Source organism: Crotalus tigris, unplaced genomic scaffold (assembly GCF_016545835.1).
Source record: "Crotalus tigris isolate CLP2741 ecotype Arizona unplaced genomic scaffold, ASM1654583v1 scf7180000023774.461318, whole genome shotgun sequence".
Classification (NCBI taxonomy): domain Eukaryota; kingdom Metazoa; phylum Chordata; class Lepidosauria; order Squamata; family Viperidae; genus Crotalus; species Crotalus tigris.
This window is the reverse complement of record NW_024100176.1, coordinates 250062-268226: the sequence shown is the minus strand read 5'-3', so window position 1 is coordinate 268226 and position 18165 is coordinate 250062. Positions and strand designations below refer to the sequence as shown.

Sequence of the window (18165 nt, the reverse complement as noted above, 5' to 3'; positions counted from 1 at the left end):
TTTGTTAAAATCAGCTCTTTTGAAGTTTAAGACACTGGTTGGATTATTTTCTATTGCTAGCGTTTGCATTATATTAAATTCCAGTATGACATGGTCACTTTCATACAAGCTTCCGACAATTTCAATTCTATCACTTCTTCTGTTTGTAAGGATTAAGTCCTGCTTCTGTTTGTAAGGATTAAGTATAGCTTTACAACTAGTTTTCGCCTCCACCTTTTGGGTGACAAAGTTGTCGGCTAGGTTGGTTAGGAATCTGTTTGATCTCCCACTCCCTGAAGAGCTTGTCTCCCAATTGATATCTGGATAGCTGAAGTCTCCTATTACTACTGTGGTATGCTTCCTACATATGGCAATGTCACTTTTTTTCTCTTTTATATTGACCCATATACATTCTGGAGTGATTTTATCTTTGATCACGTGCATTTCTGCAGCTATGTGGTATTCTCTTACATATAATACAACTCCCCCTCCTCTTTTTGTAGACCTGTTTCTTTTGAACAATTTGTATTCATCCATCAGTCCATTCCATTCATGGGTTTCGTCTCACCAGGTTTCTATTATGCCAACTATGTCATACCTTCCCTCATGTAGTATTGCTTCTAGTTCCCCTGTTTGTTCCTGAAGCTTTGAGCATTTGTATATAAGCATTTAAGACTTTTATGCCTGTCTATGAGTATGTTTCCTGCATCTCCTGATCGTTGAATTTTTTTTTCTCATCACTACCATTGATTTGTTTTCTTGGGACTTGTGATTGGTTTTGTGTTCTAGAGATTCTAGAGATTAGTCACCCTTCCCCTCAGTTTTAATTATAAAATAAGCAGGTTTTTGTGGTAAACAGATTTAATTTGGCTATCCTGGTTATTATAAGATAAATGATGATTTTTGAAACTGGACATTAGAAGGAGCTAAAGATTCTAAGAAAAAGGAAAAAAAATACAATCTTGTTCTTGATGTCAATTAATACAGGAACTTACAAAATAACAAAAATATTGTAACACTGGAAATACTAAAGGAGATCTTTGAAGAATGGAGTCAGAAATTAGTAATTACAATATCAACACTTCAAGAGATTATGTCTACTTCAATAATAGATAGTGTCTAAAAATGTTTGTGGAATGACAGTAATAGAAATTAGACAGAGAAAATACCAAAAGTGGAAGTACAAATGACAAGCCAAAAGAACGATTCGGAAAAGCATACTTTCCTGCACATACATCAGAAACTGGCTGAAGTTTTAAAAATTAAAAGGAAAATACAAATTATGAACCAAGAGAATGACCTGGAAAATGTTTTATTACTGCATCTACAACAGAGGTTAGTCAAAGCTTTGAAGACATCTGTAGGATACCTAAAAAAGAATTGAAGAGAAAGCAAATCCTAGGACACTCTGATTGAATTAAAGATTGTTAGAAATAAAAGGAAGTGATATAAAGTTGGTTTATTTGTTCAAAATTAAAATAAACATTTTTTTGCAAAGTTTGCAAATTTATGGACTTACTTAATGGAATGACAGTAACAGAAATAAGACAGAGAAAATATCAAAAGTGAAGTACAAATGACAAGCCAAAAGAACAATTCGGAAAAGCATACTTTCCTGGACATACATCAGAAACTGGATGACATTTTAAAAATTAAAAGGAAAATACAAATTATGAACCAAGAGAATGACCTGGAAAATGTTTTATTACTGCATCTACAACAGAGGTTAGTCAAAGCTTTGAAGACATCTGTAGGATACGTAAAAAAGAATTGAAGAGAAAGCAAATCCTAGGACACTCTGATTGAATTAAAGATTGTTAGAAATAAAAGGAAGTGATATAAAGTTGGTTTATTTGTTCAAAATTAAAATAAATATTTTTTGCAAAGTTTGCAAATTTATGGACTTTTGTTGACAATGAGATTGAAAAGTTGATGTTTTATAGATTTGCTTATAGATAAAGGATGGTATATGGGATGAAGAGATATCTATTTCTTTGTTGCAATGAAGTTTGGAAGTTACTTCTTTGCGTATTTCTTTTCCTTTTCTTTATTATTTTCTTTCTTTTTCTTGTTTCTTCTTTTCTCCTGCACTTTTTATTCTTTTTTCTATTGTTTTCTGTTTTCTTTTCAGGTTTTTCAGTGGTTTCTAGAGAAGGGCAAAATTTACTGTTCACAGCATTCCTTATTATCCCTCTACAAGTCCTTTTCTTAGAATCTTCTGATGAGAATTATTCTTTACCCTCCACCCTAATAACCCACGTCATTTCCCACCAAACTTGCTCGATCTCAAAATTGCCAACATAACCACCCAAAAGTGCACTCACTACTTCAATTCTTGACAATTCATGTTATGATTATCCAAATCATGATTATCTAATTGGTTAGTCAGCGTAGGATCATCCTAAAATAATTAATGGGCCTTACTGATTGAATAATATCAAAGAATTCTTATCTAGCCCTCACAGCTTTTCTCCTCACTCATTCTCAGTTTCTTCAGGGTATTCCTCTTTTTCTCCAACTAATACAGAAAACAGCAAGGGAAGCTCATTTGGATCAGGTGCATGGTATATGCACAAGGATAGCAAGTTAGCAGAATTAGGTCTTTAACATTTTCTCTCCTTTAAGATCATCATCTAGGCAGGAGACAGAAGAATATATGTACAGTTTACATTAGGAGGCAGGCTATTGCTCAAATTAATGTTTTTTGCCCTAAATATTTGCAATGACTCCATGCCAGATTTCTTATTTGGACAAGTCCAACAACACTTACAATTTCCCTTGGAAAAAGTATTCAATTTAATGAATGGGAAATTGTTTTCTAATATAAATTCCCCAAGCATGATAGGTATATAAATGATACCCAATTTTTACACTATGAATTTCTAGTGGAATTTGGTGCTTGGATAAAGCTTGATATCCAACCAATATATTCCAACAGCAATGTGTGCATGTCTGAACTATTTATAATAAACAATATAGTAAAACAACACATACCTCTTTGTCTTGGATATTTGGATCTGCATTATTTTCCAATAATAGCACCATACAATTAATATAGCCTCCATAAGCAGCACACTGCAGTGGAGTTCTTCCTGCATAATCCTGTACATTAGGATTGATTTTATTTTCTATCAATATTTGGCAAACATCAGGGTTTCCTCCTAGAGCTGCCCAGTGTAAGGGAGAGTGGCCATCTTGATCAACTAAATCAACTCTTGCTCCTCCTGAAACAATAATGTATGTCAATCCATGGAGTCTGCCTCAGTTGTTTATTAACAAACTAAAAAAGTGTATGCTGAGGCAATGCATAACTCCTTCTAACTTCTTTACTCAAAGTGCCAAGGTCCCACTTTCAAAGGTTTGGCATGGCCGTTTTCAGGTGTGTATGTGCAGAAGATTGTCACTGAAGCTATCCCAATGGAAGTATATTTTCTCCATGCACACCAAAGGCATATACACCTCTGTAATCAAATTTCTTTCTTTCTTCCCACATAAGAAATTAACATCCTGATAATATGTATCATACCATGCCATGTTCTGGTATGATACATATTTTTATATTTATTTTTCCTTCACTGTTCCTCCCTCGAACCTAGTGAATTAACTATTTGCAGTTTGAGAAATAGGTTGATAATAAAGGTACAATGATATTACACTCAGAGTTCAGAAACTAACCAATTTGGCAAACTATAGAGCCCTTATTACACTTCCCATATAGAACTGCTGTGTTAAACCTGGGTATAAAGAATCTTTTCTAAAATGGTAAAATTAATGACTTAACTTAATTAGCCATGTCATCTAGGATGTTGCATATATTTCTGTTGGGATTTATGATCAAACTAGTCTCATTTTTATATTTAAATATGCCTTTCTCTGATTATTTTCTTAGCCTGAATAAATTCTAAGACATATCTAAAATCTTCAAAGAGGTTGCATAATGAAGAGTTTTCCCAAAATTGCTTAGGACTATGAAGATTGATAGCAAAATAGATGATATATAATTAAGTTTTAAACCAGTCAGCTGAAAATTTGGCAGTCTAAAAATTCCCTCCATGATCTAAATTATTACATTTTAATTTATAATAAAGATTCTAATCCAAATTAGATAGAATACTTATAATACTGAAAATCAGAATTTGTTCCTATGTCTGAGAATTCCTAATCAGTCTATTTTCTACTACAAAGATAAGTTACTAATTCTTATGCCATGCTTAAAGTTTCTTCAAAATTCTAAATTTTCAGGAACAGGACCCCTTAAATATATCTAAAATGTTTTAGAAAAAGATTGGTTTAAAATATTATCTTTTCCAATGTCAGTCATGAACTAATCCTTCACAATATTGACTATCATTACTCTTTGCTCAAGTCAAAAGCTAAAGACAGCCATATATTTATGAAGAAATTTATGGAGCTGACCTTTAATGAGTGTCTGTATTACCTCCTTATGTCCCATTTCACAAGCCCGGAAAAGAGGAGTGTGTTTCATTACATCAGCAGAATCTACCTGGGCATAATGTTTTAGAAGCAATTGCACAGTGCTGACATGGCCAGAAAGGGCAGCAGCATGTAATGCTGAAAGATGTCAAAAAGAATGCAGTTATTAAATAGTGTTTAATTAAAATAGTGAATATAACAAAACCTAAACCAGACAGCAAGATGACGGATTGGTATTTACATGCAGGTGTGCTGGACATCACTCTCTCCATTTATTTGTTTTGTTATTGTCTTAGGCTTGCTCCATTCAGTTGCATCTATTTACACACACACACACACACACAAACACATACAAAATTTATATATAAAATTTATATATAAAATTTATGTAAACTGGATACATGTATGTAGGATCTGTGATATAAATCTAGATTAAATAAAATCTGATACTATTTTTGAAATCAGCAACTTTGTTAAAGAATAATGAAAATAAATTCAAATAACAGCAGAATTCAAATCTGATATTCAACATACATTAAAATAAAGATATGAAAAGGTAAGGGGTAGTTTTAAAAAAACTTCAGTTCTTCCAGCAGATGGTGGCAGCACCTATAGTCAATCTTGCCAAAATAAACACTTGGAACGCAGGGCACTAGAAAATCCCAAGTCTGTAGACAGACTAGAAATTTGAAAAACAAATCAAAGAAGAAAGTAATGGGAAATTGCTTCTCTAATTTTGCCCAGAGCCATTGTGCCACAATATTAATAACTTAAGTGGGAATAAATTGCTTAAGAGGTCCATGTATGAAAAAGAGAGAAAGAGGCCAGAGCAAACGGGTGATAAATTAGATGGACTGAATATAAAATTGAGAGACCAATTGAGAGATTGGGATGGTTTGGTCAACTAGAAAGAATGAGTACAGTATTAAATTACAAAATGAAAAGTGACACCTGAGAGAGAGAAGTTGTGATTGGATGGAAATGATGAGATACTCAAAAAAAGGAAAAGGTACAAAATATAATTTTTACATTTATTACTTTAATAATTGATGGTGGATGTGTCAGTTTTAACGCAGACACTACTTGATTCAAGACTTTTCAGACTCTCTCACCCAATTCTTGCCAGTAACTAGTTAAAAGTAAAGCTTCTGAGAACTCAGCATGGTAAGATAAAAACTTTATTAGATACTTGAAGTCATATTTATGGAGAAGAACTACAGAACACAGGAATCTAATACAGAAATCTGTGTATATGGGAATGAATTGGTGGCTGGATGGATGGCTTCCATCCATCCATGAAGCTATTTTGGCTTCATGTTTTAACTTTCTATCATTTTCTGACAGCAGACTTTTCAGCTTTTTTTTTCCAGCCTGAAAATAGAAAACATGTACCCTTTGTTTGTTCAATGATTTTATATGGCCTGAGATTTTCAGCTTGCCAGCTTGTCAGCTTCAGTTCTTTTAAGAGGTAAGAATGATTTGCAAATACAGAAAGATATCATGAATGATGTTGATATAAATTAGATTTAATTAGTTTTTTTATCTTAATTCTTAATTTTAATTCTTTCATACATTTTTTTGCATTTTGTATAATATTACTTAATCCTGAAAAAAATAGCATGATGCATATGCCTAATATTATGCCCAATGCTTACCAAGCTTTTTCCTCCATTACTCAGAACAATTTATCAGAAAGAGCTTTTTACCAAATATAAATAAAATACTTTATGTTAATTTATAATGACTTAAATTATTGTGATTGCGTAATAAGTTTGTGTATCATAAAAATTTTACCCAATTTTTTTTCTACCCAGATAATTTACTTAGATTTGAGAAGCATTAATGTATGCTAATGAAACAAAAGAGATTTAGAAAAGAAAAAGTTGACAAATTAATTTGACATAAAAAAGTCAACTTTTCTTATCAGAGCTCTGATTCTAGCATCTGGTAACACTATTTTAGTGAAATACAGAGCTAGGCAGGAGTATTAAATGAGGGATAGTAAAGTCATAAATCTTTTGTGTGATCCTTAAATAAGGTGTTCTCTAGAAAGTGAGAAAAAGTAAGAATGTATAAATATTCTTTTTGTCTAAGCAAATGATTTAAAATGTTGCACATTTAAGATTGTAAAAGATAATATTTCCAGAGGAATTTGTTAGTGTACTTAAAAACCCTATTAAGCATATCTGATAAATGCTAAGCTAATGACTTAATAGAAGCAGAAGTGAACAATTGCTTATAATACAGAAACTTCAAACTCCATTTCTTGGATTCTCTACTCATAGGTCATACATGATGAGTCTTTGGAAAATTAATAAACTAAAAAATGCATATAATTAAACAAACAACTGAATAAACTAATCTAATGTGGATAATAAGAACAATAATGTCTCAGAGCTTAGATGCTCTATAGCAACTATTCTCTCCTTTTAAATTATCTCAAAATACTAGTTATGCAGTTATATTCCTTAGTAAACAACAGCACAAACTATTATCTTTCTCTCTCTGGTGAATTGAGCAATTAGTATGTGTAAGTTATGATTGTAAATCTTAAGTGTAAATCATAAATCCTAGCTACACACACACACACACACATATGCACACACACAGGCACACACAAAGAGTTTTTACCTGTGCCACCATATTTATCTGCCACATTGATATCGGTGACCAGTTTTAGTTTTAACATTATCTGGATGACATCATTACTACCTTTACCAGCTGCCCACATAAAAGAAGTTCTTCCCTCAAGATCTGAGTCATCTCTCACAGAAGGATGTTTTAAAAATGCTTCCACAGTTTCCTATAACAGAAATATTCACGGAGTATGGTTGGTTTTGAAATTACTTTGTAATATGATTCCATATTCATAATAATAATTAATAATAATAATAAATGAAAACAATTGTATATTTTTTTGTAAACAGAGGAGGCATGCTGTGGGTCCTATTGGCCTGATTATTCTAGTTGGCAGGGTCCATGAGAAGGACTTTTTTTGCTGATGCCCTCTGAATATCTTGCACCCCCCCTCCTGGAGTGAGATTGGCCCAAATCCTCCTGACCTTTTGTAAAGACCTAAAGTCTTGGCTTTCCCAGTTAACTTGGGGCAATGGGGTGGGAAGCATTTCAGTGGAGATGATTGATTGAGTAAAAACAGATCTCACCTCCCCCCCATCCTGCCCCTGCCCTCTCCATTTGTAATTGGATTTTAACAGTTGGCATTAACATGTGTTACAGAGTATTGTACAAAAGTGTTATAGTTGTGCAAAAATGCTGCAAATTAAGAATGCTTTCAAAAATAGAAGTGTTAATAATAAAATGGCAATTAAAAGAACAGAAGAGAAATCCAAAGCAAATCAATAATTGGTGTAACCACCCTTTGCCTTCAAAACAGCATCAATTCTTACACTTGTACAAGTCAGGGATTTTGTAGGATTAAAGTTAAATGTGTGATTAACCAAGTATACCAAGCAAGTGATCCTCGATTTCATATGTTGATTGAAACCAAGTCATTAACTGAAACAGAAACAGGTGTGTGATAGGTTTAAAACAGGGTGAGAAACAGTCAAACTCTGCTACTAAATATTGACTTCATTTGGATTTCTCTTCTGTTCATTTATGTTCCATTTTGTTAGTTAATAAAAATAAACTATTAACACTTCTATTTCTGAAAGCATTCTTAATTTAAACCATTTCTGCCCATTTTCCTAACACTTTTACACAATACTATATATGTGTGTATATAATTGTAAGCTGCCAATAAATTTTGTAAATAAATTAATAAAAAGGTACTTGAACATAATTTTCTTTAAGGAAAAATATTATGTACTGTACCACTCTTCAACTCTATTAAGTTGATAGTGATAAAAAGAAAATAATTGTTTAATATTCCAAGTAACATTAAAAGTGAATAAATACTATATTATAATGTATTTCAGTCAAATATAATTAGAATTCTCTTAAGTTTTTCCAATTTTTAATTTTTTTTTCATCTATACAGGTAGTTCTCGATATACCATTCCTTCAGTGACTGTTCAAAATTATGATGGTGCTGAAAGGACTATATCTATGCAAAAGAAAATTTCTCTAAAACTCAAAAAATATGTTATCAAAATAGGTGATCAGGAAAAAAGCAACACAATTAAAAAATCGCTAAATATTTAAAGTCAGTCTCAAAATGGAGAGGGTAGATAAAATGCATTTGAAAGTGGTACTTGTCAATTACATCCTGTACTATATATGGTAAATCCTTGACTTTGAAGAAGATGTGCTGTCTGTGGACGTGAAGGTGGTTCTGCAGTCCCAGTCTGGAGGCATAGAGTCTAGCTCAATGGGGCACTGAAAATCCATTGTTGTAGTAACTGTGGGTGTTATTCTGTGACTCTGCATTAAATTTTCTATTAGTTTTTTGAGGTGCCTGTCTTCAAGCCAGTGGAGATTTCATAGCATAAGGTTTGCCAATGAGTTCTATCAGCAGTCACAGCTCCTAGTTCTCTTGACTGGATTTCACAGTGGCATAGGGTTTCTTTCACAGTGTCTCTTGAAAAATTAATTGCCCACCCCTGCTATTGAGCAATAGAAGATGCATATGATGGTCATCCATTCTAATGACATGTCTCACCCACCTCATCTGGGCTCTGATAATCAGGGACTCAATGTGGGTGGACTTTGCATGATCCAAGACTCTCAGGTTGAAGACAGTCTTGCCAATAAATCCAAGAATGGAACAGAGAACACTCATATGAATTTTTTCCAGTTTTTAATGTGCCTTTGGTATGGGATCCAGGACTCATATCTATTTGTGAGTACAAGGCAGAGATGTAGAGGTGGTGAAATGCAGGGCAGCGGAGAGGCAGCTGGCAGAGTACAAAGGCCCAAAGGACAGAGATGGAGGAGAAAGATGGGTGGGAGAGTTGAAATGGAGGTGAAGGTGGCATGGCAGGAGATGTTTGAGATCCTGGCCTAATAATCACAATCACAACTACTAAAATGGCTACCACTGAGCATTGCAATCATGTGATATTTTGCTTCACAACTACATTCCTTAGTGATGGAAATTCTGGTCCCAATTAGAGTCATTAAATGAGGACTACCTGTAGTACCAATGTTTAGACATAGACATTGAAAATAACTTCTTCCAAGCCCCAGTTAAAAGGATTATATGTGTATGAACCAGGCTGCAAGATCAGACTGATGTAAAATAAGATGTTTTTTTCAGATCCAGAACTATAAAGATGTTAATCAATATCAAAATGATCATTACATGGACACTGGATTTTCCCCCCAAATAAAACAAGTAGCAGCTTTCCAGCATTTGAGAACCTTTTTTTTAAATCTTATCTAGAGAGGTTAGGGATAATTACTCAAGTTTGAGTTGCTGCCCTTCCCTTAAGTTTGTGGTAAATATTTTGTAAGAAGTAGTAATGGATTTGGGAGGGGCTATGGATGTACTTGTTCATTATCTGGCATTCTTTGATTTCATATTAATAAATACATATAAATGCATGTTATCAATTAGACATTTCAGTTTAATACTAACACTTAGCATTTCTTGAATATCATTTATTTATTCAAAACATTTCAGAATGGAAATCTTTTGGAACTGGAATTGTGCCTTATTCCTAGAACTGCATATTTTTAACATCTGATTTCATATTTAACACTAATAAAAAAAAGTTAGGATAGTTTAAGAGAACTACTTTATTTCATAGTTCTAAGTATCTTGTACATTAAATTTATGAAAACAGAGGCCTGAGCCTTAAGAAATTAATATCTCTGCCTTTTTCTTTTTCAGTAACTAAATCTTAGATCCAAACAACATCTAAATGTTTTCGATACAGAACCAATTACAAGTATATTGTTCTTACTAATGTAATTATTGAGAATGTTGTTATCTGCAAATGTTTTCTTTAAATTTCTTCTTTTAACTTTAGGATGAGGAAACAAATGCTAACTATCAAAGTCCATCCTAATAATGGCAAATCTAATGTCTATTTCATTGTGTGGCTTCCACAGAAAGCCATTTCGGATAGTCCGCAATTATGCCTTCACATTTAGATATCCCAAATTGGACATGTACTTTTATTATGCAATGAGGAATTTATTTTCCCAAAGGAGCTATAACCATGGTCATCCTGTGTAGAATTAAGAGAATAAAGACATTTCTACATCTTTATCCAAACATCTGTGAGCAACACTAACCATAAATCTGACTGAGATTCTGAATGATGTTAACATTAACAGAAAGCTGACTTGTATACAATCCTCTGACAGACTTAGGTCTAAGAATGTCCAAGGATCACAAGTTTTCTAAAGTTTCAAAAAAGGTGCTCATAGCCCTACTGTACTCTTCTTCAATGTACAAGGGAAATAATCCATTATTAAGTGTAGGTTTAATATTACCAACATAAGACTGGCTTGATAGTGATTAACCCCAGGCCTGAGCATAGACAGCCTATAAAACTGGGATTACCCCAAAATCATAGGACAGAGGTGTAAAACTGCCGGCCCATGGGCCGGACACGTTACATGGAAGCCGTGCCTACCCCATTGCTTGCAATGGCAAAATCAGCCCAATACATGATGTCGTGCATTTGCCTGGCATAGGATCTAGAAACATCAAGGAAATCTGATTAAAAAATATTCACTGATTTACTGAGGAAATAAAGCAGTAGGTCTCTTTACAAATTTGTTTTATCAACTATACTGAAGCATTACAAACTGTATCAGGAAAGATAGAACATTATATTCAACTTCTCTTTTGAGAATACATTTCAATTTCCTAGTCTATAACTGTAATTATAATCATACAGTGCCATCTGAATACATGCAATCTGAAGATTTGTGAAAGATTTCTTACAGTAAGAAAGATAATTATAATTCTTGATCATTTTATGAGGACATTGGCTTATTATGATTAGATAAGAGATTACAGCTGTCACAAATATACAGAAACTTTCTCTGTCACTTTTTTATTTTTCTTCTTGTTGACAAAAGCCATAAAAATAAGTTGTAAGGACCCAACCCACTTTGCATCTTAAGAAGACAGAACTCTTGGAATAATTCTTCCAACAGGAATCCTTTATTAAGAGAAAATAGTTGCAGGCATTCTAGACAGGACTTGGGGTCCAAGCTCTCCCATTCAAGGTTTTAAGGGGTTCCCCAGTAGCCCCACCCAATCACCCCCCTCTTCCAGTGACAGTTTCAGGTATCACAATCCCACCCCTTTTTTCCTTTCTGCTGGCTGGATGGAGACTTCAGATAAACTACATGAAAGGTAAATAGCCTCCTTTGTTATGATAAGGCCTTTTGGTGCTATCCACATTCAAACCCTTTGAAGTTGTACCGAAGGAAGTGAGGTCCATAAAGCCCCTTTGTTCACCCCCCTCTCTTTCTTTATGACAGAATCCAGAGAGGGCAGAAATGGGGTTTTCTATAATTGATAACTAGGGATGAAGTATAATTGGATTCTGACATAAGTAAGAGCAGGGATAAACAACTTTTAGGACAGAGTTTTGCAGTTAGAATTATCCTCATATTTCAGTTTCAAGATCTGTCATCTTATGCACTTGCAAAAAGGAATATAATGCAATAAATATAATTTTATGATACTTTATATATCCAAGAATCTGCACAATGAAATGAAGCTGTTCAATAATATACTACTGTTTCCCCTTTAGGAGTCAATTCAGAAGAGTTGGTTGTGAATGATAAAAGAAATATGAATTACTGCCCAGCATTATTTGGAAAGCAATAAGTTGGGAGGCTGATTTAGGAACAAGAATAGTATTGAGTGTTTCATTTTATTGGAATCAAATCGACAAAGTAGACTACTTGACAAAGTAGTCCACAACCTATTTCTTGGTAAGTTAGAAAAATATGGGATAGATGCACCATTACCAGAGGGATTCATACTGGCTGATAAATTGCACTCCTTAATGGAACTACACTTACATGGAGGAATATAAGCAATGGGGTACTCCAAGGTTTTGTCTTAGGCCCAGTTCTCTTCAACATCTTCATAAACAATTTAGATGAAGGGATAAAAGAGGAACTCATCAAATTTGCAAATGTCACCAAGCTAGGAGGAATAGCCAAAACTCCATGTCAGACCCCTCTAATTTGCTTGCATGCCTTTTATTATTTTGTACTCTTTTTCGGGGTCTGCCATTCTGGTGGGAGGGGGCTGGGGTAGTGGAATTCAAAAGAGCACTGGAGAAGGACAAGTGGTTTCAGAACCATAGAAACTTCTATTCCATAAAGGATGGGTTGGCCTAGGTTGGCAGAACTTTATATGTACCTGTAGCCCACAGGTTGAAAATTATGCAATCCTGTCATGACTCAAAGTTAGTGGGACATTTTGGGTTCATAAAAATCCTCCACCTGCTTAAAAGACAATTCTGGTGGCCCTCTCTAAAGAAGGACATTGAAAGTTATGTTGCCTGCTGCCCTATTTGCTAAGCATAGGCAAGGAAAAATGCCTGGGCTCCTACAGCCAGTAGCGAACCCTTCAGCACCTTGGAGAAAGATCTGTATGGATTTTATTGTGGAGTTGCCCGAAAGTATGGGGAACACTGTCATTTGGGTTGTTACTGATTTGTTCTCAAAACAGGGCCATTTTATTCCATGTCAGAAGGTTCCGATTGCAAAAACTTTGGCCAAATTATTTGTGCAGCATATTTATTTGCTGCATGGAGCCCCACAGGGTATTTTCTCAGATAGAGGTGTCCAATTTACTTCTAAGTTCTGGAGAACCTTTTGGGACTTTTAGGTTCTGATCAAAGACTGTCATCTGGTCATCATTCTCAAACGAATGGGGAGATAGAACAAACGAACTCTGTTCTCGAACAGTACATTCGCTGCCATTTGCTGAAGTGGCCTATAACAATGCGGTGCACTCCAGCACTGGTTTCACTCCCTTTCAAGTAGCTAATGGACAGACTTTCACCCTATGCCTGAATTGTCTGCCAACGAACCTGCAATTCCTTCTCTTAAGGCCTGGTTACAACATTTGGCCTGTGGTTAGAAAACCCTAGATGAAGCTAGAGCAGCATATAAGGCTCAGGCAGATAAAAAAAAGAATGGAACCAAAACCTTTTCATGTGGGGGATAGAGTTTTGTAGGGGTGCAGAATATGGCAGACAGACGTCATTAGCTTCTCTCAAGACATGCTTGTGACTGGTTCTTAGCGCCAACAGAGTTTACCTTTCCACCAGGTTTTTACAATCATTGCAACCCTCTAAAAAACTAGGGCCAAAATACATCGGTCCTTTCCCTATTAAGCACATAATAAATCCAGTCACAGTAGAATTAGAACTCCCTAAGAGCCTGTGTCAAATCCACCCAGTTTTCCACTGCAGTTTGCTGAAACCTGAAATTACATCTGCGTTAAGGCGTGCCACCATTCCTCCTCCACCGCCCATTATGGTGGAGGGTGAGCAGCACTTTGAGATCAAAGACACTTTAGACTCTCGCAAAAATCACAACTGTACTCAGTATTTGGTTGCCTAGAAAGATCTTCCTGCCTCGCAAAACAAGTGGATTTATAAAAAACACGTTAGAGCCCCCAGATTACTCAAGCAGTTTCATACATGTTATCCAGATAAACTTGATAAATGTGGTTGTTTCCCTCTCTTTCCCTTCCCTATTTTGTTTTACAGGTGGATTTGTTGTTCTATTAGGGGCGGCCGTATGTCAGACCCTCTAATTTGCTTGCATACCTTCTATTATTCTGAACTCTGTTTTGGGGTATGCCATTCTGGTGGGAGGGGGCTGGGGAATGTATTTGTCTTGCTCTGCCTTGTTCTGCTCTGTCCTCTGTGAAAGTGCCTCTATCCATGAGAAAGGAATGTGGCCTGAAGACATCTGCCTTATTTCCAGACAATTATTTATTTATTTATTCATTCATTCATTCATTCATTTATTTATTTCCTGAGACCATTGAGAAACGAAACTGAGAGAGACCTTGAAATGGGTGCTAAATCACCAGATTTTCAAAACAACATAGCACCTATGGATTGGCTGGATTTCAACCAGACGATTGGAAACTGGATGGAAGAGTTCTATCTGGGCATTATGATGTCACCTTTTATGTATGAATTCTTCAGACCTTGCTTTGCTCTACTGCTGTCACTAACTCTCAATAAAAATTCCTTTATGATACAATGCCTGTTCCAAGAGTTCTGCTTTCTTGGGAGATCTAGTTGAGGCAGATCCTTACACTCCAGAAGATAGGCTCAAAATACAGAGGGATCTCTATACACTAGGCTCTATCTGACAAAATGAAATTCAATTGTGCAAAAAGTAAGGTTTTTCACTTAAGCAAGAAAAACCAAGTGCACAGGTATAGAATACTGAACTTGGCTCAACACAAGTAACTGCACGAGGAATTCATAAGTCCTAGTAGACAACCACTTAATTCTGAGCCAGTAGTGTGTGCATGTTGCCAAAAAAGCCAATGCAGTCCTAGTCATAGAAGAATAAAATCAAGATCACGTAAAGTATTGCTTTATAATGCCATGGTAAGGCCACTGTAAGGACCTGCTTCCAAACCTCTTCCCAAGACAGCAGGACTCTTGGAACGATTTCATCCCCAAAAGATCTTTTATTAGGAGAAGCTGACAGCAGGCACAGAAGGCAGGATCTGAGGGGTTTCCACGTGAATCAATAGGTTAAAAGAGCAAGAAGCAAACTCCACCCCAATAGTCCATCCGGTCAGTTCAAAGGGGCCAATCCCCTGGTGTTGAATCTGCTGTGGGAACGGGGCTGATAAGGTGCTGTTCCCAAAGCTGTGAAGATGTTGTTAGGTCTTCGTACCTAGTCTTCCACAATGAGAGATAAGCCAGATGGCCGGAGGCACATTCCTTTCTCACCCCCAGGGTGGCATCAAGGGGAAACGGTTCAAAGAGCAAGCAAATAGATGAAGCAGAGAGGATACATTGTAGTGGCTGAAGTGAAGTGAAGAAAATACATTGTAATTCCCATAGTTCTCCCCTACCTCCAGGAGAATGACAGAACCTGCAGGAAAGAAAAAGAAAGGCCCCCTCCCAACATGTGGGTTCTGACAGCCACACTTAGAATATTTACCTAGTTTTGGTCACCAAAATATGATAAAATATTGAGACTCTAGAAAGAGTACAAAGAAGAGCAATAAAGATGATTAAGAGGCTGGAGACTAAAACATATGAAGAAGGTTGCAGGAATTGGATATGGCTGGTTTAGAGAAAAGAAGAGCTAGGGGTGACATGATAACAGTGTTCTAATATTTAAAGGGCTGCCACAAAGAAGGGTCAATTATTCTCCAAAGCACCTGAAGGCAGAATAGGAAGCAATGGATAGAACTAATGAAGGAGAGAAGCAATCCAGAACTAAGGAGAAACTTTCTGACAGTGAAAACCATTAACTAATGGAATGGCTTGCCTCCAGAAGTTGTGGGTGCTCCATCATTGGAGATTTCTAAGAAGAGACTGGACAGCCATTTGTCTGAAATGATATAGGATCTCCTGCTTGGATGGAAGGTTGGATGGAGGACCTCTGGCATCCCTTCCAATTCTATTGTTCTATTCTATTATTCTGTTATTCTTTCTATGATCATGGGTATCCATCCTATCAATTCAAAGAAAATCTGGAATGGTATAGGACACAGGTCAGCAATCTGCGGCTCCGGAGCCGCATGTGGCTCTTTGAGCTTTCCCCTGCAGCTCCCAGCCTCCTTTGCCATTTTCAGAGAGAGACAGAGATAGAGAGAGGTGCAAGACGCTAAGAAAAAGATGCAGGCATGTCTTGAGCAGAGGTTTGAAGCTGCAGGACACAGCTTGACAAACTCTGAGTTTATTGCTTCTTATATACTTGTTACATACATAGGCTTTATCATTAAATGCTGACAAAGGTTTCTTCATTGGAAAATGTCTTCATGTAAGCAACTATTTTCTAGTAACACATTACATGGTCAAAGATCAGGTAAAAAGCAAATAGAAGAAGGAACTAACAAAGGCAGGAAAAGATAGGAAGTAACTTAAGCATATTATATATTTAGGTAGATAAGGCATTAAGTCAAAAGGATATGAACTTCTGGCTGCTTCATTAGGACAAAGGGTATCAAAAGGTTATGAGGTTTGGGGGGGGGGAAAGCACGGCAGTTTGCTGCGCATGCATTTTTCCCCACAGAGAGGCACTTGCGCCTCTCTCTCTCTCTCTCTCTCTCTCTCTCTTTGTGTGTAAAAAAGAGAGTGGACTCACAGTGTTCTCCGAGGAGATGAAAAGCTTATTGGGCTGAGCTCCTCCCTTTGCTGCGTCTCTGCAGGAAGCAGGAAACAGGAAGGGCAGGAGAGAGCTAGCTAGCCCAGTATGCTGACTCAGGAATTCTGGGAGTTGAAGTCCATGAGTCATAAAACAGCCGAGGTTGCCTACCTCTGAGTTTGTTGGAGAACAGCTTGAAGCCAGCTTGCCAGGTAAGCAGAAGATCGGAGAGAGGGAGAGAGAGGGGGGAGAGAGAGAGAGGGAGAGAAAGAGAGAGAGAGAAGGAGAGAAAGAGAGACACACACACACAGAGAGAGAGACCCTTCTGACATCTAAAATGAAGATAATACTGCATATATCCTTTTTTTACCTTTATTATACACACACACACTTATAATAAAGGTAAAAAAGGATATATGCAGTGTTAGCTTCATTTTAGATATCAAAAGGGTTTTGCGGCTCCCAGTGTTTTGTTTTTGGTGAGAAATGGGTCCAAGTGGCTCTTTGAGTGTTTTGGGTTGCCTACCCCTGGTATAGGATCTCTGGCCACAGACGGAAGTTGGCCTAGAAGACCTCCAAAATCACTTTCAACCCTCTTATTCTATATTCTATTTTATTTGTTTTAATCTCATTACTTTCATTGTTTTACCAATGTATAAAATACAAAGAAAAATAAAAAATATAAAATTAAGTGAAGGAAAAAAGAGGGGGAAAGAAAATATGAGGTACAAGGGAAAAAAGAAAAAAAAGCATTGACTTTCAACTCTACTTAGCACAGTACAACAACATTATAGCCTCAACTTTTTACTTTTACACATTAGCATATAACTAGCCATTTCTATAACAACAAATCTTTCTAAGCAGTGAAACCAAAATTTCATTTTTTATCACAAGCACAAAATCCAGAAGTGATATCCAAATAAAAAACATAATTAAATATATTCTCCTCTTTGAATAAAACAATCAATTTAACCATTTCTGCGTTATCTTCCTTGCTGTGGAAATTATATATATTTCTAATTGCACTTAATAATCTTTATAAACCAGTACCATTTATATTAACAAATTTTACCAGGGGGAGGGGGTTTCATGATGATTCAAGTGCATTATATTTATTGTAAATTTTCTAAATAGACAAACAAAGAAATAAATAATAAACTTTATTTCTGTTATTATTACATTGTATTAGATTAGACCAGTGACTTTCTGTTTCTAATAAAGTGGGAAGGAAAAGAGACAATCCTAAACTCAGCCTTCCAGCAAAACAAACCAAAAGACCCAGCATGTTGAGGAAGTGCTGAGAAAAAGAGAGGGAGAGAGAGACCAAACCAACTCGTCACTGCACAAATCCAGCAGTCTTGGAAAAGGTGCAAATGAGAGAGGGATTCCCTTGGAGACACAGTGCTTAAGGGGAAATATAGCTTCTCCCCTCCCCCCTCTCCAATTGCAAGCTGGGTAGAAGTGCATTTGGCTGGCAAACTTGGAGAGCTGCACAAAGAAAGAAGGAACACACAT

At 35.9% G+C, this 18165-nt stretch overlaps 1 protein-coding gene across 18 annotated transcripts in view; it reads right to left on the bottom strand.

Annotated features, from left to right (window-relative positions):
• INVS (inversin) overlaps nt 1-18165 on the bottom strand; it is a 370054-nt gene that overhangs the window by 148786 nt on the left and 203103 nt on the right. For 17 of the 18 annotated variants that reach the window (XR_005553994.1, XR_005553995.1, XR_005553997.1 and 14 more), the window contains 3 exons: nt 7045-7216; nt 4396-4551; nt 2974-3203 (listed from right to left, as the gene is read on the bottom strand). The exons of the other annotated variant lie outside the window; for it this stretch is intronic. Coding sequence is in view for 13 of the 17 variants with exons in the window: in XM_039321650.1 (XP_039177584.1) it covers nt 2974-3203; nt 4396-4551; nt 7045-7216 (558 nt within the window). In the remaining 4 variants the exon portion in view is untranslated. The remainder of the gene's footprint in view (nt 1-2973; nt 3204-4395; nt 4552-7044; nt 7217-18165) is intronic. 18 annotated transcript variants of the gene reach the window in all.